The following is a 23,793-nucleotide window of genomic DNA, read 5'->3' as shown; positions in this document are numbered from 1 at the left end:
GTGTAAAAAAATAAAAAATAAATAAAACAAATTGCTTCCTTTTAAAATCATACACTCTTTTCCGTTACTTCAGGTTTCACTCCAGATCAAAGGATGAAGCTGCAATTACTGTGCTTCCTGTACTTGTGATATTAAAAAGCAAAATGAGTGCTTGCTTTTTAAGATTAAAAAACTTGTATGTGACGCATCCATGAGTGGCTGTTTCATGAATAATGCAATCAGATATTAAGTGTTTTGCAGGTGTCATCGGGGGAAAACCTTTACATTCGAGCTGCGCATTTCGAACATCTTTAATCCCTGTTTAACCAACCTGCAGTGTAATGAACCAACATCCTCCCTGATGCCATTATCCTTCCTGGGATCCACTGGGATCCTCTTCATGTTGTTAACAAAGATGTGCATTAAATAAGATTACTGTCATGCAAAGACCGATCTCCTCTCAACTAACATCACTGGAGTTGGAGCTCATTTCACTCTGGAGACTTAAAGCAAATGTTGATTTAATACAAACTGTGTGTTTCTGTAAAACCTCATGCAACGTATTCCTCCTGTGTGAACAGTGTGTGAGTAAATGGCGCCACCTTCTGGTTTAAATTAAGCATAGGCATAAGATTTAACTTGACCCTGTCTGTCACATTCCTTTGGTGCTATAAAATTGTGTCTAACAATTAAGTTCAGATCATATAACTATAATGTTTTTATTACTCATCATATGTTTGAGGGAAAATCAGCTGCAAAAACAATTTGTTTTATTCTTTTATACTCTTTGATATCCCTTTACGGGAACAATAAAATATTCTTATCTTGTTCCCTTTTGAAGTCAACAGTTACCGGGCAAAAAGAGAAAGAAAGTATGGAAGCAATAATGATTGTGAAAACAGTATGAAAACCACATAGGGTTTTGAAACTTTAGCTAATCCACTATTCTGTATTTTTTAATGTGAATTGTTTTAATATTATTGGGGATATAATCGTTGTTTTATATTTCATAGATAAACAACAGAGTCCCACCCCTCCTCTCTCTGCCCATGTGAACGGATTAGGATCAGGGATTATTGACAGATGAAAACGAGCCTAGTCCAGATCCTGTCTAATTCTGCTGCCATCCATCCACAGAACAGCAAAGGTCAGAGTGTAGGGTCAAGATTAAGAAAGCCCCGCCCCTTCACAGCCTATCCTCTCCTCCCATTGGTCCGAGATTCGATTGACGGTGCTGTCGTCCAATAGGATTCGAGAACGGGCGGATTCGGCGGAACCGCTGCGCAGATGTGGTGACAGGCTACAACGCAGGTTTTAGTGAGAGCAGGAATAGCCGCTCGTAAAGAGTCACGGACAGCGGAGGCACCAAAACACGAAAGGTGAGTTATTAATTATCTGATTATCACCATAAATGAATCTAAAATAATCGTCTGTTTACATTTGTTTCATTTTTATTTCAGTAGGCTACTGTACAGTTGACAGTCAGGAAGCAGCCGTGACTTTTAGTTAGGTTGCATCGCATTTATCAACGTGAAGTATCTTGTACACAACTTTTAACCACTAATTCATAATAAATGCCACTTTTTAATTAATTTTTCCACAGTATATTTGTATTATTTACACGCAGGGGTCTGTCTCTGTTACCCCTGCTGTCTGAATAGGCATCTATTTATTCTATTTCACATTTTAAGTCAATTTTAACCCAATAATAGGCGTAAAAAGTACCTTTTTAGTGTACTTTTATATCATTTATAAACATATATCAACCTCCAGTGCCCCTGTTGTTCATGTATGGCCTTTGTAACTCACCACAGTCTTTCTAAGTCAGTTGTTTGTACCCAAAATAGGTTTAAAGCATGTTCCATAGCAAATATCTACAATTTACAGGCTAAGTATCAGTCATTACTGTCCTTATTGTTTGTGTGTAGCCTTTATCTAATAGTTCACAACCTTCTTGATTCAGAAAAACGTCTCGAAAACTTTCTTCATGCTTCAGCACATTCTCTCTCTCTCTCTACTACGTTTCTACTTTCACTTCTGGTAACTTGGCACCGACGTGCCTCGTGTCACTGAAGCAGATTTGAGAGACTTGAATAGAACAAGTGTGAGATTTTACTGAAGTACCAGATATGTTTTATGTTATGCATGAAATCTGAGCCGGACTCCTGGAGAGTCAAGGACACTCACAGGAAGGGGACTGTCCTGCTCTGTCCTGTCCTGTCCTGTCCTGCCAGTTTAGAGGTCATTCATTTAGCTCCGGCTTTTCATAATTTGCTGCTGTGACAAGGTGCCTTTCTCTCCCCTCGCACACCACCTGCCCTGCCTTGTTAATCTGCAGTCTCTCATCGCTTTACACTCAACATGCGTGCTTGAAAATAATACACACACACACACACACACACCTTTTCACAATCCCCCAGAGAGGCCTGAGTGTAGAGCAGCATATCTATCTATCTGTCTATCTACCTGGCAGGCAGGCTGTGTGAGCTAATGATACAATGAGGAAGACTTTGCTCTTTGGTTAGAGCCTCTGACATTTTTACCTTTCTGACTGAGACAAAGTCAAACTGCTACTGCTGCTGCTACTGCTGCTACTGCTGCTGCTTCTGTCCCACACGTACAATACAATACAAACCTTTAACTGTTTGACGTGGACGGTGGTTGTGTGACTGACAGGATATCCTGAGAGAGCGCCGTTACCCCCTCACTGATCCTGACAGCAGATTATGTTACCACCGGGCTGTTTGGGTACAAACAAAGTGGAGATGTATTAAAGTGTATTCAATACAAAAAGAGCTAAAGCAAGTGTGGTGGTGGAAACCTTGTGATCTTTTAAAGACACCTAGAGGCAGCTATTGGTTACAGTTATGGTAATTATGTAACGCCCCCATGCTTGTAGGTTATTGTCCATGTGGGCCGCGCATTTTTAATCCCATATCTGGACGCCAGTGGTGGACAGTAACGGAGTAAATTTACTTGAGTACTGTACTTAAGTAGCTACATATCCAGAGGATTTGTACTAGGATTTGTATTAGATTTCTTTGGTACTTATTACTCTTACTTGAATACATTTTTACTTTTACTCGAGTTAATTGGAAGGCTGAAAAGTACTCGTTACTTTCAGGTCTGCTCTTTTTTTCTTTTTCTTTTTTTTCTAAAATCCTATTGGACACAAGCTGTGTTTGTCAAAGAAGGAAACTCTAACCCCTAAAAGCAGCACATCAGTGCAGCTGGTTTCAAAGAGTTAATTATCAGAAACAAGAGTTAAAAGCTCCTTACATTCATTTAGAAAAAAATATAGTAATTCATTGATGTGAAAAATAAGAAATTCACTCTTAATCTTATTTTTACTTAAAGTAAATTTGAAAGCATGTACTTTTGGATACTTAAGTACCTTTAATAGCAAGTACTTTTTCACTCTTACTCGAGTAACATGTCGACTGAGCTACTTTTACTTGTAATGGAGTAAATTTTGACCAGTAGGCCTAGTATTTGTCCTCTTACTCAAGTGCTGGGGTTGAGTACTCTGTCCATCTCTGCTGGACGCATGTGTGAAGATGTGTCGTTTAAATCTATTGGGAACTAAACGTTGAAATCAAGAGAAGTCAGTCTCTATCTGAGCTGAAGCCCTGCTGTGTTGTGATCGTTCATCCCCCACGACCGCGACCGGAGGCGTGGTCCATCATATCTTTATGACCTTGACCATTAAGACAACGGCACGGTGGGGACCGACCGGGCCAGCTGGACTGAGACAGAAAATGAACTGGTGCATTTAAGGTCCTGTGACCTGTGGAAACTTTTTTTTTTTATGAAGCCAAAAGACAAAAAGATTTCTTCACAGCCTTGGAGACGTGGGAGTGTATGTATGTGTATGTGTGTGTTGTACTGTAGCAACACGGTTAAGACATTCATGCTGCATATTTTAAAGTTCAGATATTAAACTGGAGATGGAGGTGATTAATCAGTGACTAGTTCAGGCCTGTTCACCTTCTTCTCCTTTACGCCAAACAGCTGCAACCTTGAAAAGCAGGATTTTTTTTTTCTTTGTCTCTCCTTGAAAAAAGACAGAAAGGGTAGTGGCTCTGAAGTCTGCAGTGAGTCACATCCTAATGGAAAAGAAAGTACTTTTCCTCATAAATGTATTTGTTTCCCACTGGAGTGGTTGAGCTTCATTTTCACTTTCAGTTTCATTGCCTAAGAATAAAGAAATCCCCGTAATATGCCTGTGTGATCATCGCAGACAGCAAAGATCCAGCCTTCTTCTGTTGGTGGGTACTTTCTCATCTCATAGTGAAAAGAGAAGCGTCAGGTTTCAAACCGTCGTATCAGTGGTTGGGTTTTCTTCAAGTAGCTGCTCAGACTTCCTCTCACAGTTCAGTTCAAAGACATGGTGACCTGTCCAGGTTGCTGCTCGCCATCCTCACCCAGTGTCAGTAGGGATCAATTCATTAGCATAATTACACTGTAAAAACCTGGCAGGAGTAAAAACTAGTTAAGCCTACTTGGTCTTAATTAAATTAATTATTTTGTTTGTGTCCACATCTTGTTTCACAGATGTCGTTTGCCAGTGAGAAACTCTACAATGGATATCTGCGGCGGAAAATGCCAACGATCGCATCCAGAGTCAAAGTGAGGGAGATAATCGTCCACCTGCCGTGTTTGACTCTTCATGACCGGGTAAGTGTTGTTTAGATAATGTTAAAATAGCCTAATGTATTGGTTTAACTTGATTTTTTTTCTCAATAATATTGCCAAACACCGAAAAATACAAAAATACAAGAACAGAAACCTAACTTATCTTAAACCGTGTTAACCATGTTTATGTTGTCTAAACAGAAGGCGACACACTTGTGGTTGTGACGTGTTGTCAAATAATCACAAACCTAATAAGACATTTGATACCATGCTTCAGTCACAACCAAAAAACATATTTCATTCATATTTCACATATTTTTTGATAGGGATGCTGAATTTTGATTATTGCTTGACATTGATTTGTCAAGCAATAATTGATTTAGTTAATTATCTCAGGGGATTATTGTAACTGTACATTTTGAGTGATAAACTCCACTGACAGTTGATTGAGATGTTTCACGTTTGTTTTTCAAATTAATTGTCATTTTAGGAAAATATAGAGGCAAAAAGAGAGATGTATGGGAATCATGACGGCATGGTGCTACTCCTGGAGTGTCTGAGGAGGAGAGAGAACTGGCCCGAGCAGTTCATTGAAGCACTTGAGGCCTGTGAGCAAACAACTATGGCAGCTGAGATCAGAGCGGAGTACGATGCTCTGAGAGGAGGTCAGAGTAAGTCCGCAAGTTCATTTACCTGCTGCTGTACATTAAAATGCAATAATTTAATGCTGATGGAAGGAAATGCTACTAAAAGCCAAGTATGCAAATATCAATTGAGTTAAATGAAATAGAGTTTGCTGATCACTAGGGATGTCACGATAACTTTGTTTCACAATTATTTGCAGTATTAATCATAAAGATTCCTAAATACCGTCACTTTCCAAAAAACGATTATGCTGCTGTTATATCGGCAGATGTGAGCTAAAGGTAAATGCACAGATACTGGTCCATTTACCTAACGTAACATTGAATTAGTAGGAATATAAATGTTAGGGTGTCATTTGTAATAAAGAAAACGATTCAAATATAAACTTATAGATATAGATGGCAATTAATGATTTGAATATTTCAAACATTTCCCCAGTGGGCATAAAAGATCAAAGTCCAGGCATTCAGGTTGGTTTGGAAAAATTAAAAACCCTTTATTTTAATGGGAGAGAGTCATTAAAACACCAACGCGTGTCGGCTTGCGCCTTCCTCAGGGTGTGTGTTTCCCCTGGGGGATTAATAAATGGTCTTATATTCATAGATATTTCAAATATTTTGTGTAAATAATTAGAAATGTAGTTATATTTTTACTATATTTGATTGTATACATTCATAGTGTAAAGTTAATTAATGCATAATAATCATGATAATCGTAATACAGTGATTATTTCTCTGACAATGATTGTACCTAGAAAATCTATAATGGTGACATCCCTGCTAGTGGAACAGATCTGAAAGAAAAAGAAGGGGGAAAAAGAAAAGTGTCCACTGCTATTTGCTTGTTTGTTTACTTGTTATTATTAATTGTTTCATCATCTGTAATTTTTTGAAATAGTGTACAATATTGGTGTTGATATTAAGCCAATGCAATTATAACTATAGAAAGGGGCAGGTACCATAAGTTTTTCTTCATCCTGCTGCTTTTTGGTGATTATGTGTACATTATGAATGGAATAAATCGAAATGAAATGAAATGACCATGTTGTTTGTTTCGCTCTACGTAGCTTCCAGCCCCAGCTCTCCTTCAACGACAGCCGTCAGGGCGGACGTCCATCCTCCTCCGGCTGCCGGTCACCCAGACAACGGTGGAAACGCTCAGGCTCCTGTTGCTCCGCCCGCCGAAGCAGCGGCTCCTCCGCCGCCGGCTGCAAACCCCGTTCACCCACAAGCAGCAGCCGCTCCAGCACCAGAGGCCGTTCCTCCGCCTGAGCCCGCGTCACCTCAGGTCGTAGTGGTGCAGCCGACCCCGACGCCTCCTGCATCGCCTCAGACTCCACGCGGTTCAGTCGCCACACCTCCACCGCCACCAGCAGCAGCAGCATCACCGCCACCGCCACAGAGGGAGGTTCTCACTCACCAGGAGCCGGAGGAAAACTCTGAGTCAGACAGCCAGGAGTCGGAGTCGCTCAACTCTGTGGAAACTCCTGAGACGGACGCTGCTGCTGCTCCAACGACGGCAGCGGGGGCAGCCACCGAGGTCCGACCACCACAGAGCCCCTCGCCAACTCAGGCAGACTCAGACGTGACGGATGGATCCTCTTTCCTCACGCTGACCCCAGAGAGGCCGCCGGTCCAGGACAGCGCTCCTCCTCCGGGCAAAACACCTGCACCTGCTGTCGTCCTGGAGCCTGAAGAGACGTCTGAACCTCCCACTGCACAGGTAAATATCCAATACAATACAATCCACTTTTATTTACAGTATATAGCACGTTTTAAAAACAACAAGGTTACCAAAGTGCTGCACAACAGATACACAAACAGTAAAATAAATAAAGTTAATGTTAACATACAGTAAATTAAAGCAGAAGTAAGCGATCCGGTCGTTTTGGCTAACTTCTTGTCAGCCGATGGAGTTAGCAGTCCCCGCCCTCGTCATGGATCTATTGGTCCTCGTCCCTATGTCACCACATTCACGCGCATCCCTTGGCTGCACACAGAGGACCGCCCCTTTATGCCGTTCTCTCTCCTCATTGGATAAAGGTTGTAGGATACAAGGAAGGTTTTCTCTTCGGCTCAGAGCAGAGCAGAGTGACTGACAGACCCGTGTTTCAGACCAAACACTCTATATAAGTGATTGCTGTCGGAAGATATAACTATTTAAGACTTATATTAACACAAACATTCCGCTTACTTCTGCTTTAAAAGCATATAAAAACACTAAGAAGATCAGATAAAACACTATAGAGATATAAAAATGCAATAAAAGACAAACATAGGCCACACATTTCTCATGCTGTATAAGGAGTCAAAATGAGTTTTAAGACGAGATTTAAAAGTATCCAGGGTGGGGTCCATTTTAATATCCAACTATATTAGAACATCTACTTTATATAGAGACGTACTCACCCAAATTTGACTTTTCAGAAACAGTTCAAGATTCAAGATTCAAGAAATGTATTTAGCCATTTTGTGCACAGACAAGCTGGGTACAATAGAATTTTTTTGTGCAGAGTCCCCGAGGAGTCAGACTGAGTTAAAAGAGTTAAAAAGTTTAGAAAGAATTTTAAAGGAATTTTGAAGTCTAGGCAAAAAAGACAAAGAAAACATCAATAAATAACATAGATAAATGACATTGAAGAATAACACACAGAAAAAGCTGCCAAAATATGTTATATTCACAGAAATTTGAATATAATGTATGTAAGGTCCATTAAAGTGCAAAAGTGGCAGTGATGTCCGTGGTGTAACAGTTGTATTTACTTTGCGTTTGCCATGAGTCTCACTGTGGCTGTTGTATAAGCGTGTTCGTTGTGTGATTACATGTATGCAGTCTGCTCGGTTGTGCGTTGATTTCTGTTTTCCAGTTATGTACAGTAAAAAACAGAAATCATAAATATCACAAGGTAAACTATAAAAATACAGCGTTACACATCCTTGATGTGTCAACACAGCGGCTACCAGATGAGTCTGTGTTGCAAAAGTTGAATCAGGTTTCACTTTTTTTTGCCTTGGGAACCTGAATTGTTTTGCCATCAGCGCCCTGTTGTTGTTGTTGTGTAGCTGAACTGGCTCCATGAAGTTGTTTCTGTTGTTTTCACAGCCAATATTTACATAAACAAGAGGCACAGGATGTTTGAAAGTACACAGATGTTTAATATCACAGAAAAGTCAATTTCCAGTAGTAAAAAGCCCCCAAAAGTATTGAGTGCATACTGTATAGATGGACATACTTTTCAGAAGGCCAACATTTCCATATTAAAAATGCTTTTTTAGATTGGTCTTTTGTAATATTCAATTTTTTTAGATACTTAATGTTAGGACGTCATTAAATATAAGTCATAATCATTACAATTAAAATAAATTAAATAAATAAAGACATGAAATGTTCCATTCTGTGTGTAATGGATCTATATAATGTATTAGTTTCACTTTTTGATATTGAATTACTGACATAAATGAACTTTTCTATGATATTTTAATTTATAGAGATGTATCTGGATGTTCTCCTTTGTAAAAAATCTCACGTGACATTGTTTACTCCTGCAGGTTATTACCAGCAGCCCACAGAGGGAAACAGCAGCAGCTACAGTCTCCCCGCTGCCTGCAGCCGCTGCCGTTGGGTTTGACGCCTCAGTCGATGACGATACCTCAGTGTGCATGAGCAAACCTGCCCAACTCATCAGCTTCCAGCCACAAAACCATAACAATCCCCCTGTCCCCGTCCCTGCACACAACCCGCCGCCGGCTGGGCCTTACTCCGGCGACAGTGAGCGCCTGGAAATAAGCGAAGCCGCTGCATCGGAGGCTGTAACCACTGCCCACGTCCCCGTCGCGTGCCAGGAGAACGGCATCGCGCCGAACCACAACAACGAGCCGGAGGAGAACCACTACGACTCTGTCTGCGGAAGCTCGGAGGTGCGGGTGATGGTGGGTCACGTGTCCGAGGAGCCGTCCATCCTCAACCTGGACGTCCAAGTCTCAGCACCACAAGCCCAAATCGTCAACGGTGAAGCCGCCAGAGAGATCTCTCTTCCTCCTCCTCCTCCTCCTGCAGCCTCCTCCTCCTCCTCCTCCTCTTCCAACACCGCTGCTGCTGCTGCTGATACCGTATCGAGTTCAAACGCAACCTCTGGTCGGTCCGAGCCGGCGCCAGCTGATATCACTCCGGAGAGGAAAACACTGCCAGATTCGGAGGAGACAGAGAAGCCGGCCTCTCACGCCCTGCCATCCAAGTATATCATGACCGCAGCAGGTGTGGGCGCCTTTGCACTGCTGATGGCGTGGAAGTTTAAGAATTAAGAGGATTTAAAACCTTTCAAATGAGAGGAGAAGGATTAGGCTTTAAGGCTTTTAAAAGAGGGTCTTGCAGGTAAGGTGCCTTATTGTGGTCGTTGGACTGGACCGGCATGAGGCAGCTGTTTAATAATTATCTATCGTGTTATAATAGCTGCAAGACCTTTGATCATGTCATTAATTTAAAGTCTGATGTTAAGTTGGACTGTGTTCTGTCATGGTAACGTTGTATGAAGTTGATCCTAGTAGTAGTGAGCAAAAAAACCCAAATTTCCCTCTCTCGTTCTGAGTGGGGAACATCATGGAGCTGGGCCGAGATCTCAGGTTATTTATACTGCACGTATTTGCTTTGTAGAGGTGAATTGAGGTTATGTATTAATGAGAGAAATGTTTGTATGTTCACTTTGAAGATAAGGCTGTTGGCTGTAATCCAACTGGGAATTTAAAGGCCGAACATGGACGGTGGAAGAAAGTGTGTCGGCAGCGTCAGACACATTTTCTTTTTAGTGCTGATAGTGAGAAATGGGCTGTAAATGAGGGCTTGTGCACTGTCTGTATATAGTAGGTATCTAATTATGCATTTTAAGAATGGACGGACTTGTGAAAAGCATTTTAAAGCACGTATAATGTCACAGATATTCAGCACTCAAAGAATCAGTCAGTTGAACTCAGCATAATTTTGCAAACCCAGTCTAAACCAGAGGTTTTCAAACTTTTTTTAAAAAACCATATGACTCCATGATTTCTCTTTATTTTGAGCCAGAATGCATGTTGTGTTACTATATGGCACATAGTAACTGTCCCTGTATGTTTCACCGGATTCTTAAATGTTTATTTTGATGGTTATTAGTACTTATTTCTTAAGTCTTGATGTTTGAAAATGTGATATAAAGATGTGGTACATGTAAACACTGGCTAGCTTTTGTTTTAAAGTAACACATGATCAAGAATGTTCTATAAAAAAAATGTAAATAAGCACAAACTGCTGCGTTCACAGCAGGTGCTTTGGCCACCACTGGTCCAGACAACGTACAGGTGAGATTTTATGTTTTTTAAATAGAAACCGTGTCAGAGGTGAGAGAGTTTATTGTAAATAGCTGTTGTTGATACGAGAAATGTCTGGAAAAAATAATTTAGAAGGTTTTGCACTTTTTCAGAGGATATTATAGCTGTAGAGATGTAAATGAAATGATACTTGTGTCGATGTAATCTCAGCTTAAGTGTTCTCTAAATTCGATGCACTGTCTGTTGCTATGCACTTCAGCAATCACATCAATAAAGCTGAAATCGTAAAAATGTATATTTATTCCTGTATTGAATGTGTGTGTTGACTTCCCTACTTACTGTACCCCGTTTTCTTGGGTTTTTCTGAATAGGTTATGTATCGGCATTTTTCACTGAATGTATACAACAGTACTATGGCAGGTGTGATTTATGAAATTAATAACGACTTTAGTCCGTTTAGCTGCTTCAGTTTCAGGGTCATGCACTTTTACTTTTGTGTGCAATTGTGCATTGATTAAACCCTCAATATCAATGATGAAAAAATTTAAATTTCAGCGAAATTGAAAACAAATTGAACAAATGAAAGATGAATTGAAGTGCAAAAGATGTTTGTTAATTTCTTACATATTTTGAGGTAAGCCATTAATTCAGTGATGAATAATTTAACTGAATGGGATGTCTGAGGGAAATGTAATTTGCTGTGTAAAATGAAAAACGTTCACACTTTGTTTATATATTTTTGTTTCGGAAATTGTTTTCTTCACCAAACATTTGATGGAGTGGTCTACTGAAAGTAAAATGCAGAAAAAAATGTGTATTTACACCAGGGGTGACTTAGTTTAACATATAAATTGTGGTCAAACTCAAGGCCCGGGGACCGGATCAGGCGCACGACAAGAAAATGTCATAGCCTATTTCTATTATTAATGGCCCGCGGGTTATACAGTAGTGCTCACAATATTCACACTACAAATCTGATACACTGCAACAGCTTTTGACCGGTCATGACCAAGCAATAGATCAACCAGCGCCAAGCCCTATCTGCTGCTCTGTTGACAATGAATTGGCACATATAGACGTCCACTCAGCTCAGGACCGAACCCCAGACATAAATGAACATGCAGCCAAGAAAAGATGCCAAGTATCTGGCATGGACAAAATGGCATAGCTACAGCATATGACATAAAATTTGAGACAGTGCAAGTAAATTCTTCATCTTGCGCATGTGCAACCACTTTCTTACTTTTTTTATAACACTGGTGAAATGTGCAAGGTGTGACTCAAACAATGTTAAATCTGTCATTACAGGTGGAAGATCAATGTGTGTGACTGTGAGGATAATGAATTAAAAGGAAATGTGAATATTTGCTTTGCAAGTCGATTTACAGTGTTTTTTTAAACATCCTTTTCTGAAATCACAATACAATTTTCATCTTGCGCGTGTGCAACCACTTTCTTTCTTTTTATAACACTGGTGAAATGTGCAAGGCATGACTCAAACAATGTGAAATCTATCATTACAGGTGGCAGGCCAATGTGCAAGGACTGAGGATAATGAATTAAAAGGAAATGTGAATAATATTTGCTTTGCAAGTCGATTTACAGTGTTTTTTTTTTAGCATCCTTTTCTGAAATCACAATACAATTTTCCTGTTTAGCCGGCAACATACTCAGTGTTTTTAAATTATGGGCCATTGTGTGATTGGATTTGACATCCCTGTAATGTAGATCATGTTTTTTAAGTAAAAAAAAAAAAAAGAAAGAAAGAAAGAAAAATCAAGAAAATGTGACATCATATCAGCCTTCCTTTATAAACTGCCGTCTGACTAACTCGCCTTCTGATTGGCTCTGGCGCCAGTCCGTCACCGCTAGGCCCCGCCCCCTTCTGGCTTGACAGCGAACATAAATAAGACATGTACCTCCGCCGTGTGTGACGATAGATACACAGCAGCCACTTAGCTGCCGGCTAATTAGCTCCTAGCCTTTATCTGCTCGGACGTTATTGTCCGCGGCGCAGGGGGGAAAAAACCGTTGCTGTGTTTTATATGTTTTAATGATTTTATTTAACACAAAACTACGGGATATATATGTAGTTAATTAAGTCCTTTCAATGGCGCTCAATGGCCACCACCACCAGCGCGACGATGATGATGATACTCTCGACGAAGACGAAACGCCCACGAAGCAGCCGCGGTCCAACAACAAGGAGGAGGAGATGCCCGGTTATTTCAGAAACGAGCCCGGCAGCGAGGCGGCTGCGCCCGCAGGAAGAGCTCCGACCGACCGCCGGACCTCCAACTCGACGCCGAGGCTTCGGACCGACTCGGTGAAGAAAACAAGGCCGCGTAGGTGTTAGTTAAACGCTGCTGCTTCCGCGGGCTTAGTGTATTTACTGGGTAAAGGTACCGTTGCATGCATGTATATACACACACACAAGAAAAAAACAAAAAGAAAACGAAGGCGTTCCCCTCTCTACGGAAGGGTTTGGGTTAAATTATGGATATAAACAGAATAACATGTTAAATGCTTATGGATAATCTTTTTTAAAAGCATGTGTAATATATACATAAAAAAGGGTGATGCTTGAACGATGGAAATAAATTTAGCTGTGAAATTACAATGTAATATCAGAGAGCTGTAATGGCAGTAAATAGCCGGGGTCTATTTTGCAACAAGATGGCGTTCGCGGTACACACTGTACTGAGGCTGCTGAGGATGAAGCTGCTCTCCTTTATGTGGGCCATCATCTCTGTCAGTCCCCACTGTCATTTAGTCTTTAGATATTAAAGATGTAAATAATATTAGTCATTAAAATGCATGCATTATTTTATATTTTTTGACAAAATATTGGTTTATTCACCTTTTTTTTTTCATTTTTGCATTAATTATCTCCCATAATGCAGCTTTTCCCTGGTTTGGCATGGACATTGGAGGCACTCTGGTGAAGCTGGTGTATTTTGAGCCCAAAGACATCACGGCCGAGGAGGAGCAGGAGGAGGTGGAGAACCTGAAGAGCATCCGGCGCTACCTGACCTCCAACACCGCCTACGGCAAGACGGGCATCAGGGACGTGCACCTGGAGCTGCAGGACCTGACGCTGTGCGGCCGGACGGGCAACCTGCACTTCATCCGCTTCCCCACCCACGACCTGCCGGCCTTCCTGCAGATGGGCCGCAACAAGCACTTCTCCAGCCTCCACACCACCCTGTGCGCCACCGGAGGGGGGGCGTACAAGTTTGAGTCTGATTTCCGCACGGTGGGTGCAGTGTAGTGTGCAGTGTTGGTTTTTTGTGCTTTTTCTGTTTGCTTTTACAGGCTGGACAGTGAGGATGGGCGGGAGGGAGGGAAAGAAGAGAGAAATGTGTGAGGTTACAACATATTTACAGCACGGGATGGAAATTGTGACACTATTGAGCAAGAAATAAAAGGAAATTCACCTCCAGACACATGTTAAGCTCATATTTCCCTTACAAATATAACAGCAGATAAATTCCCATCATTGCGTAATTACACCTCGCATATAGGAGGCTGCTATTTATGCCATGCTATGCTGTGGTCATGCTGAGAGATGTGCAGTTGCTCAATTAACCACACATTTGGGGAAGGAAAAAAAAAACAAGCGTTAGCCGTTATGAATTTAAATCACAAGACGATGCATGTACGATAAATCTCTTCTTTTTACTGAGACTAACTCGTGTGTTTTTTTTACCCCCTGCTTTCCCTCCTCCCCCAATTTCCTGCCTCTGTTCTCCTGACCACATCCCCCCTCGGTGATGTTATCCATGTTCTCTTTTCTCTGTCAACACCAACCAACCAAAATGGAAAAAAAAAAAAAGATGGCGGACCTGCAGCTTCACAAGCTGGATGAGCTGGACTGTTTGATCCGGGGGGTGTTGTACATCGACTCGGTGGTGTCCAGCGGCCCCTCCGAGTGCTACTACTTTGAAAACCCCACGGACCCGGATCGCTGCGTCCAGAAGCCCTACACACTGGAGAACCCCTACCCTCTGCTGCTGGTCAACATAGGGTCCGGGGTCAGCATCCTGGCCGTGTACTCGGAGAACAACTACAAACGAGTCACTGGGACCAGGTAATTATTATTATGAGTGATGGAGATTTATAACCTGCAGGTTTTCTGTGCTCCTGGTGCTTAACATTTAGTTTACTTCTTGCATATAGGAAGTTATTAGTCACAGAGATAAAACCACAGAGACTCATCACCTGACTCAGTTCCCTTGCAGTTCATTATTTTATCATTTAGTCCACAACTTTGCGTTCGTCAGCTGATTATCAAGTCAGATTATATTCTGCAGCCTCAAAAGGGGGGAAGGAACATTTTATCTTTCTATGTCAAGCAAAACATTACACACTTAGGATGTATTGTGTTTCCTCTGCAGCACAATGGCCTCGGGTATCAGCAGAAAAACTACTACATTATATTGCTTGTTTATACACTGCCCATCCAAAGAAAAAAGTCACCACTTGGATTTCACTAAACTAATTGGTAAGAGCCTCCCATTGGATAATTACTATGTTTCAGATGGCAACAACTTATTTAACCCTAACTCTACTGATGCAGTCTCATTTCTTAAACAACCATGACAGAAGACACATCCTGTGGTCGTGGAAAAGATGTCAATCTGTTTCAGAAGGGTCAAATTATTGGCATCAAGCAAATAAAACATCTAAAGAGATTGATAAAACTACTAAAATTGGGTTAAGAACTGTCTAACGCATTATTAAAAACTGGAAGGAGAGTGGGGAACCATCATCTTCAAGGAAGAAAGTGGTCCAATGTCCACAAGAGTCCAGACCTTGAGAATCTTTGAAAAATGAATGCAACTCTGGATGTAAATAAATGTGATATTGCAGAAGCTTATCGAAATGATGCCACAGCGAATGCGTGCCGTAATCAAAGCTAAAGGCGGTGCAACTAAATATTGGAGTGTGTGACTTTTATTTTGGACGGGCAGTGTGTTTTCACCAAATAAAGCCAGTATAATTTTGCCCGGGTGCATGAGTTTAGATAGAGCATGTCAGTGCTCTGCAATAAGGAGCAGGACATTACAGGTGCCTCTCAATAAATTAGAATATCATGGAAAAGTTTAGTTATGTCAGTAATTCAATTCAAAAAGTGAAACTAATACATAATATAGATCCATTAAACACAGAATGGAACATTTCAAGTCTTTATTTAATTTATTTTCATTGTAATGATTATGGCTCACATTAAATGAAGACCTAAAATTAAGTATCTCAAAAAAAAGGAAAGTTTTCTCCTCGGCTTACAGCAGAGCAGAGTGACTGACAGACCCGTGTTTCAGACCAAACACTCTATATATATGTGATTGCTGTCGGAAGATATAACTATTTAAGACTTACATTAACACAAACATTCCACTTACTTCTGCTTTAATATTACAAAAAGACAAATTAAAAGAAGCATTTTTAATATAGAAATGTTGGCCTTCTGAAAAGTATGTGTCCATCTATTTGTACTCAGTACTTGTTTGGGTCTATTTGACTTGAGCTACAGGAAATCGACTTTTCCATGATATTCTAATTTATTGAGATGCACCTGAATAAAGATGCTGCTCATTCGTCTGCACAGAGTTGACACCGTAGCTGTGGCATTACAGTGACTTCATGCAAACCTCCTCAGAAATAAAATGCAAACATTGTGGCCACGCAAGTCACACGCAGACAACTGTGATGTTTCCAAATAAGCTCAGAAATCTCCTCTCCTCCTCTCCTCTGCTCGTACACACCGACGTCTTCTCTCTCTTCCTACGTCGCAGTAACTTCATTAAAGCATCTCTGCAGCTTTTTTTTATTTATTTATTTATTTTGCACGAACATATCATGTAAAATAGTATGAATAATCATTATGATTGGGATGTGCAAAGGGGAGGTATGAAACCCAAAAGGGCTTATATGAAAACCTCACCCAAGAAGAACATACTCAAAAACCAAATTTGTTAAGTAAAGACAAGAAAATAGGGAATTATTAGATGATAACGAAAAATAAGTAGAAAGGTAAGTGATTATACAGTAAATATAGGAAAGAAAGGAAAAATACATACATGCATGAATGAATAATTCAAAAACAAATAAAGCTTTTCATACAGAACAGTGCGGCTGAATAAAGACGTAGCTCTCCCACTCCTCCTGCGCTCGGGAGTAACAACAGGAGCTCTAGTGATTCAGGGATGTTGCAGGAGGGTGGGTGGCCTGCTGCCCTCTGTGTCTCCATGGTGCCTCCGTGTGAAAAGTAGCAGCATTTTTTTTCTCTCTCTCAGCTGTCGGTTACCAAACCACTTCCTTTTACTGACTGGAAAGTTTAAAAAAAAAAAAAAATGACCTTTTTGATAGTTTGATTTGGGTTCAGTTTCAGTTTTGAATGAGTTTACTTTAAACTGACAGTTTGTCTGTTGGTATTTCTGGGAAGTTTTTTTTTTTCTTTCTTTCTCCCTCTGCTGGTTTGTTTTCACGTGTGGTTTTTCTGTCTGGTGGATTTGAAAGGGAAGCATGAGCGCCGCGCCGCTCCGCTCCTCGACATAATGGCCCTCTGTCCTTTTGTGCTGCAGAGAGAAAGAAAGAGAGAGAGAAACCGTCATTCGCGCATTCAAATCGAGAGTCTGCAGCTTGTGCATGCTTTTTTTTTTTGGTTTGTTCTACATTGTCTCTTTTGTCTTTAATTTCGAACTTCCAGATGAGAAGTTGTAATCATCTCTATTTTTAATCTTGTGTGTGTGTCTCTCTGCAGCCTCGGTGGAGGGACCTTCCTGGGCCTGTGTTGCCTGCTGACTGGCTGCTCCACTTTCGAGGAAGCCCTAGAAATGGCTTCTCAGGGGGAGAGCACGCGCGTGGACAAGCTGGTTCGGGACATTTACGGAGGCGACTATGAGAGGTTTGGACTGCCAGGCTGGGCTGTAGCCTCAAGGTGCGGTTTACAGCAGCTTTCTCTCTTCGTAGTGTAGCTTCACTGGCCTGTTCGCGTCGTTCGTTAGTGGTGGAGTCATGAACAGGATCACAGCCGTTTCTGACGCTGGGATCCCGGACAGTTGCTAATTTTACTCCACGTTTTCGTCTCCCAGGGTGACGACAAGAAGCCTTGATGCATTTTGAGCTAGACCTTTTTATTTATTCACAGTTTTGATGCATTAAAGAGCAATTCCAGGGAAAATTCAACCTGGGGCTCTAGTTTCCTCATATTTTAGGTCAAACAGAATGAATCTGAAGATTTTCTATTCAATGTCTCCTGTTCTGCAGTAGTTGTGTCTGTCCCCTCATCGCCACAGCAACGCATAATGGGAGTGGACAGATCTTAGGCTGTTTACATCCCAGAAAACCACAATTTTTTCCACAGACAATGTCAGATGTCTTCAAACACACACAGAGGGGTTTGTTAACGGAGCTGTAATACAAAGTCTCAGTGTGAGAGTCAAATTGATGCTCTCACTATATGTTTACAGGCAGAATTAACAATGTCCAGATTTACTCTTAGTACTACAAAAACGTTGTGCCTCCAAGTTGATATTCCTTTGTTGATAAAACAGACTTCGCAAGATTGTGCAATACTTTGTATTAGTTTAGTTTAATACGTTTATTTGTATCAGGAACAATGTACAAAATAACATTAGTCTCGAGATGAGAGAAGATGCTTTGTACCGGATTTAGTTTACTAGCTACTCTCCATCTGTAGTCTCTGGGCAGGTGAGTAAGAGCAATAAAAAGATAAAAATTGTCAACTTACGTAACAGACCAGACATCTATACACATGTGCGTATATACACCTGCTCACACATCACAAACACTCGGGTATAAAACATATTTCATATCAGAAGGAAATAGAAACATACAGTTATTAAAATACTTCATAGTCAAGAAGAAGTTAAAAATAATTTAGGCTTAAGATTAATGCTGACATGACTGGTTTCTAAGGATCCATTTTTTGACTTCCCGGGAAAAAACGGTGAAGTCTGTACAGGGAGATTGTTCCATGATTTGACAGATTTAAAAGAAAAAGAAGATTGAGCAAAGGTGGAGCTGCGCTTAGGGATGTTACAATCTCCACTTGAGGCTCTGATGGAGTGTTCATTATTACTCCGTTTACAAACATGTCCTCTTTCTTGAAGTAGACAAAACCCTTGGTGTATGTTTGAAGCCATGTGACGTTGTCTGTGGGCAAAAAAAATGGGGTTTTGTGGGATGTAAACAGCCTAAGATCCGTCCGCTCCCATTACACGCTGCTGTGGCGATGCAGGAACAGACACAACTACTGCAGAACAGGAGACATTAAAAATAAAATCTTCAAATTCATTCTTTTAGACCAAAAATATCAGGAAACTAGAGCCCCAGGTTGAATTTGCCTGGAATTGTCCTTTAACACAGCAGCAGAAACAGTAACGGTAACAGTGACAGTAGGGGGGCCCCTCTGAAGTACAATCTCCTGTCTTCATCCCGTAGCTTTGGCAACATGATGTCCAAAGAGAAGAGGGAGTCGGTGTCCAAAGAGGACCTGGCCAGAGCGACGCTGGTCACCATCACCAACAACATCGGCTCCATCACCAGGATGTGTGCTCTCAACGAGGTTAGAGTTAGAGTCAAACTCACGGTACACGTTATCACACATGGTTTGAAAAAAAAGACTTCAGATCCGTCGGTCCGTTTCCCCGTCGCTGCTGCTGCTGCTGCGTTTCCTCGGTGCGTTCAGCCTCTTTACGGTGCTGCCTTGTGGCGTCTTGATCAAGCAGCATTGTACAGGGCTATGAAGGCGCAGAGGAGGTGAACCGCATCGGAGCCCCAGAGGAGGAGGAGGTCCACTTACACACAAACACAAGAAAAAAACAGTAGTAAACCAGGAATAATGAATGAGATGTGACTTTTGTTTGATTCCACAAAGTAGCAGGTTTCATAAACACAACTTAAAACTGTACACATGTTGTTTTTGTCATATATTTGTCAATCAAAAGATGTTAAAGGTCCAGTTAGATCATTTATTTTCTGTTATTTGCACTATATTATGGTGCATCTCAATAAATTAGAATATCATGGAAAAGTCTATTTCCAGTAGTTCAAGTCAAATAGCCCAGTGCATCAGTGCACATAGATGGACATACTTTTCAGAAGGTCAACATTTCCATATTTTAAAATGCTTTTTTAATTGGTCTTTTGTAATATTAAATTTTTCAATTTTTTTGAGATACTGAATTTTTGATCTTTTAGGTTATTAAATGTAAGCCATAATCATTACAGTTAAAACAAATTAAATTAAGACATGAAATGTTTCATTCCGTGTGTAATGGATCTATATAATGTATTAATTTCACTTTCTGAAATGAATTTCTGACATAAATTGATGTTTCCATTATATTCTAATTTATTGAGATGCACCTGTATTCATGAGAACATGAGAATAATAAAAGCTCAAACATTGTGCAGCAGAGGTGGAAGCCAACAGCCTTATAATAATACCTCCCCTGTGTGTGGAATAAATGATAATACAGACATGCATTACATTAAAAAAAAAAAAAAAGCAATTTACATACAAAATGAAAGATAAAGATGAACTGATCCAATAAATGTCATTTAATGTCTCTCCAAATATGCAACAGACAATAATAAAGTCGGTTCAGTTCCTTATCATCTATTAATTCGGTCATCTATTTAAAAGAGTTCATTAATCAATGTTAAACTCGCCACCTTTTTAAAACGTTGACATGCTGTATCTTGTCGTTTCCTGTCTTCTCTCTCTCAGAACATCGAGCGTGTTGTGTTTGTGGGGAACTTCCTTCGAGTGAACACGCTCTCCATGAAGCTGCTGGCCTACGCCATGGACTACTGGTCCAAGGGTCAGCTCAAAGCTCTGTTCCTCCGCCACGAGGTGAGAAACTCAACCACTGGTCCCATCACAGACAACAGAGACCTCGTTTCCTGCTCCGATTTCTAACTTTTTGTCATTTTTATGCTTTTTTTTCAGGGTTACTTCGGAGCAGTCGGAGCCCTGTTAGAGCTCCTGCATCCGTCCTAATGTGTGTGTGTGTGTGCGAACTACATCCAAAGAAGAACTTGTCGATCTGCTGCAAAGACCATTAGCACTTTAGACTGTTCAGAGTCGGTTCCACAGTGGGATGTTACGTCGGCCATCCAACAGTTACTGGTAAAACATTTTCGGTGGTGGTGGTGGCAAATATAAAAAAAACAAAAACACAAAAAACTGTCAGCGTTTGAAGGTCCTTGTTATGTTTTTCCCAGAGGTTTGATTGTAAACGGAGGGAAGAGACACGGCTGCTGCTGTTGTCAGTGAGTGGATGAGAGTTGGTTTCCTTGCTCTGATGAGTCGTGGTTTCTCAAGGAAGTTCACCGCGGTTGCCTGAAACAATAGCTGTCGTCAACGTAGCGTCATATCACGGACTGTAGTTATTTATCAAGGTCACAGGCCAAAATATTTACAGGAACTTTATTTTTACCCGACTGCGGTACCAGATGGATGGGATGGCACTTACTGTAATTGGGGTTGTATAAGTATGTTTGTGTAAAGACAATCAAACACTTGACATGATAAAATGGACTAAAGGGGGCGACAAGGCGCACTAAAAATAGGCACAGTTCGAAAGCTGTAAGTTATAATTTTTAAAAAAACACTGAGTTGATCAATTTGACCTATAAAACATAAAACAAAAGATTCAAGATGACTTTTTTGTTGATGTTATTCAGCATAAATCAGTTTTAAACCCAGAAATATTACAAAAGACAACATTTGAGCAGCAAATCTTCAATTTTGTGGAACTGTAACCAAGAAATTTCGGCATTTTTGACCATTTTCTGTTGTTTTATTATAATAAAATGAAAAAAAAATTAAATTACTGCCATATATTTTACTGTACTGTAAAGTGATGAGTCCCAGTTGAACCCCCATCCACCTGGTACAGTCAGCGAACTAAAACACTGCAAATCATTTACAAACACTTTTTGTTTTATCATCTGTGAACACTGAGTCATTCAGACTTTTTACTTTTTTTCTCAACAGTTCTTCCAAAAACATGTTTTTGTCACTGGATGTTGATTGACATTAAATCTGAACATGTCAGGTTCTCTTAGCAAGAGATCGACCACATTTCATCAGGGTTTTTTCTTTAATAAAGTCAATAATCAATATCATATGCAGGCTGTTTCTGCCTGCGAGACGATGATTGTTGTTACTTTTCTGCAGCAGTGCAGCTCGTATTCAGGTAGTTTTGGACAATCAGTGTGAGATAAATCCGTCTCTGCCCCCCCAACCCAAACATCTGCCCCTGCTGAAGTGCCCCACTGCATCATAGAGAGAGAAAATCGGAGCAAGTGCAAAGGTAGATATTGATTAGATATTGATGAACATGCACCGGGCATTACATCCACAAACCAGTTCTGTCCTGAGTGTTTAGTTTGTATTTAAATAATCTATGTCTTTAAATGTAATGTATGTTCCCAACGCTCCACAAACCACTGTTTTAATTTAGATTTATTTCGTCCCATCTTCTCATTTCATTTCATTTTGTGCTTTTCCGTCCAGTTTTCAATGTCGCCTGTTGTGCGTTTTCAGCCGTCGGTCCATTACTGGATTACAGGGACCATAACGATAAAAACTACCTGAGGCAAAAGTTAAGACTCACTAAAAAACAGCTGGAAATTTGAGCGGACGCAGTGTTTTCCAGCCGTAATGTCTCTACCTGTATATTGTGTATTTACAGGAAGCTGGTTTTAAATTAAGTGCCTGTCATGTTTTTGTAGAGGATACAATAATGTGTTCAGACGTATGATCTTTACAACGACACAAACTGGTTTGTTACTCTCCAGGTTTCCCTTTTTTTTTCTTTCCTTTTTCTGTGTGCTTGTACAATGCAGAGAAATCTTTGTTTTGTTTTTTGTTTGAATTAATTCAAGTTTCTTATTGAAGGTTCCCTATTAAATATGAACTTTTCATATCAAGCTGAGTGCCCGTGGTGTTTACACTTCACACTGGGGAAATTTCAAGGAAGAGTTCACATACTATTTTCTAACTCCCTGCAATTAAATGCAGGGATGCAAACAGCGCGCCGAAAAGCGAAACTCGCTTTTTTCATGACCAATTAGGTGACTTGTGTGAATCGTTCAGATCCGAAGAGTTTTTGTTTTTGGGAGGGGGGGGGGGGTCTCAGCGTCTCAGCTGGGGGGGGGGGGGGGGGGGGGGTCTCAGCTGGGGTCAGTAAAATGTTTTTCTAACAGGCTGACAGTGACAATCACGTGAAACTGAGGCGAACTCATTCATGGTTGTCTCTGGTTATAGCACATTATATAGGCCTATATGTCCATTACACACTTTTAGGCCTTAAAATGTCTTAAATTTGTTGAATTATCGTGTTCAAGACTTAAATAAGACAGCTCTTAAATTTTCGTATGCCCACCATGGGCGAGCATTTCGCTCGCATTTGCCCCTAAAAAAAAAAAACATGTGTGAACCAGGAAAATCACAAAAAAGAAAGAGCACAACCTGCGATTGGTCAAAAACTACAAATCCCACAATTATCTGGCCTCAACAATAACAGTAGTTGGTGTAAGTAAGGGAGAGTGGAGCTGTCGGTGAAAAGAGGAAACAACGCCACGTCTGGTCCTGTTCTATGTTGTTGGTTCACACCGTCACCGTTTATTCGTTACGTCCGCGGTGTAAAAGGCCGTGACGCAAAGACGCGATTAGGCGCGAGACGCGGTAGACGCGACTTTTTTTTTTTGCGACGCAATACACGCGATTCTTTTATGGCGACGGGACCTTCGCGTCTTCGTCTATTTCATCGTGTTTGGTGAACACGAGGAACGCTTTTTTTTCGCGCGAGCTTTTACGCGCAACCAAACGCGAGATACGCGAGATACGCGAATTAGCGCTCGTTTTCACTCGTTTCAAAAAAAAAATTCACTACAACAATTTTTTTTTTTTTTTTTCTTTTTCAAAGGAGGTTAAACCGAAAGCAACTGGACTTAGTTATTTACTTATTATAACTAAGTCCAGTTGCTTTCGATTTAACCTCCTTTGAAAAAAAAAAGTATAGGAAGACGTTTCACCTCTCATCCAAGAGGCTTCATCAGTTCATGTAGCATCTGACCAGGCTGGGACTGGTCCAACTATCTGGTGTGGAGACTCAGTATAAGTCCAGTTGCTTTCGATTTAACCTCCTTTGAAATACTATGACCTGGACAAATGAGAATATGCACAGGCCTA

At 40.7% G+C, this 23,793-nt stretch overlaps 3 protein-coding genes across 5 annotated transcripts in view; all 3 read left to right on the top strand.

Annotated features, from left to right (window-relative positions):
- The first annotated feature begins 1,255 nt into the window (after window positions 1–1,255).
- mavs (mitochondrial antiviral signaling protein) lies at window positions 1,256–10,973 on the top strand. Of its 2 annotated transcripts, none has more exons than XM_083997917.1 (5): window positions 1,256–1,358; window positions 4,534–4,656; window positions 5,105–5,279; window positions 6,326–6,981; window positions 8,808–10,973. In XM_083997917.1, exons 2-5 carry the CDS (start codon window positions 4,534–4,536, stop codon window positions 9,558–9,560), a joined length of 1,707 nt encoding a protein of 568 aa, XP_083854043.1. In that variant the 5' UTR covers window positions 1,256–1,358; the 3' UTR covers window positions 9,561–10,973. The 2 variants fall into 2 exon arrangements, with proteins under 2 accessions (XP_083854043.1, XP_083854042.1); XM_083997916.1 differs by having other exon boundaries at window positions 5,105–5,285; window positions 8,808–10,970.
- Window positions 10,974–12,492: 1,519 nt separating this feature from the next.
- Window positions 12,493–22,523, top strand: pank2 (pantothenate kinase 2). 2 transcript variants are annotated; one of them, XM_083997951.1, is made up of 7 exons: window positions 12,493–12,904; window positions 13,463–13,815; window positions 14,396–14,649; window positions 17,326–17,469; window positions 19,029–19,152; window positions 20,320–20,445; window positions 20,542–22,523. In XM_083997951.1, the coding sequence occupies exons 1-7, from the start codon at window positions 12,670–12,672 to the stop codon at window positions 20,590–20,592; spliced, it is 1,287 nt and encodes a 428-aa protein (XP_083854077.1). In that variant the 5' UTR covers window positions 12,493–12,669; the 3' UTR covers window positions 20,593–22,523. The 2 variants fall into 2 exon arrangements, with proteins under 2 accessions (XP_083854077.1, XP_083854076.1); XM_083997950.1 differs by having other exon boundaries at window positions 17,326–17,502.
- The window catches only part of loxl3b (lysyl oxidase-like 3b), a 40,306-nt gene continuing 37,128 nt past the window's right edge, over window positions 20,616–23,793 (top strand). Inside the window, exon 1 of the mRNA XM_083997941.1 lies at window positions 20,616–20,721. The gene's annotated coding sequence lies outside the window, so the exon portion shown is untranslated. The remainder of the gene's footprint in view (window positions 20,722–23,793) is intronic.

Source organism: Trachurus trachurus (genome assembly GCF_905171665.1).
Source record: "Trachurus trachurus genome assembly, chromosome: 22".
Lineage (NCBI taxonomy): Eukaryota > Metazoa > Chordata > Actinopteri > Carangiformes > Carangidae > Trachurus > Trachurus trachurus.
Note: the sequence above shows the minus strand (reverse complement) of the source record. Positions and strands in the feature narration are given on the sequence as shown.

Coding starts and splice junctions, on each gene's coding strand:
- pank2 (XM_083997950.1), top strand. CDS start 12,670: ATGGCGCTCAATGGCCACCACCACCAGCGCGACGATGATGATGATACT. Junction 14,650..17,325: donor AAACGAGTCACTGGGACCAG/GTAATTATTATT, acceptor GTCTCTCTGCAG/CCTCGGTGGAGGGACCTTCC. Junction 20,446..20,541: donor CTCTGTTCCTCCGCCACGAG/GTGAGAAACTCA, acceptor CTTTTTTTTCAG/GGTTACTTCGGAGCAGTCGG.
- mavs (XM_083997916.1), top strand. CDS start 4,534: ATGTCGTTTGCCAGTGAGAAACTCTACAATGGATATCTGCGGCGGAAA. Junction 4,657..5,104: donor GTTTGACTCTTCATGACCGG/GTAAGTGTTGTT, acceptor TTGTCATTTTAG/GAAAATATAGAGGCAAAAAG. Junction 5,286..6,325: donor TGCTCTGAGAGGAGGTCAGA/GTAAGTCCGCAA, acceptor CGCTCTACGTAG/CTTCCAGCCCCAGCTCTCCT.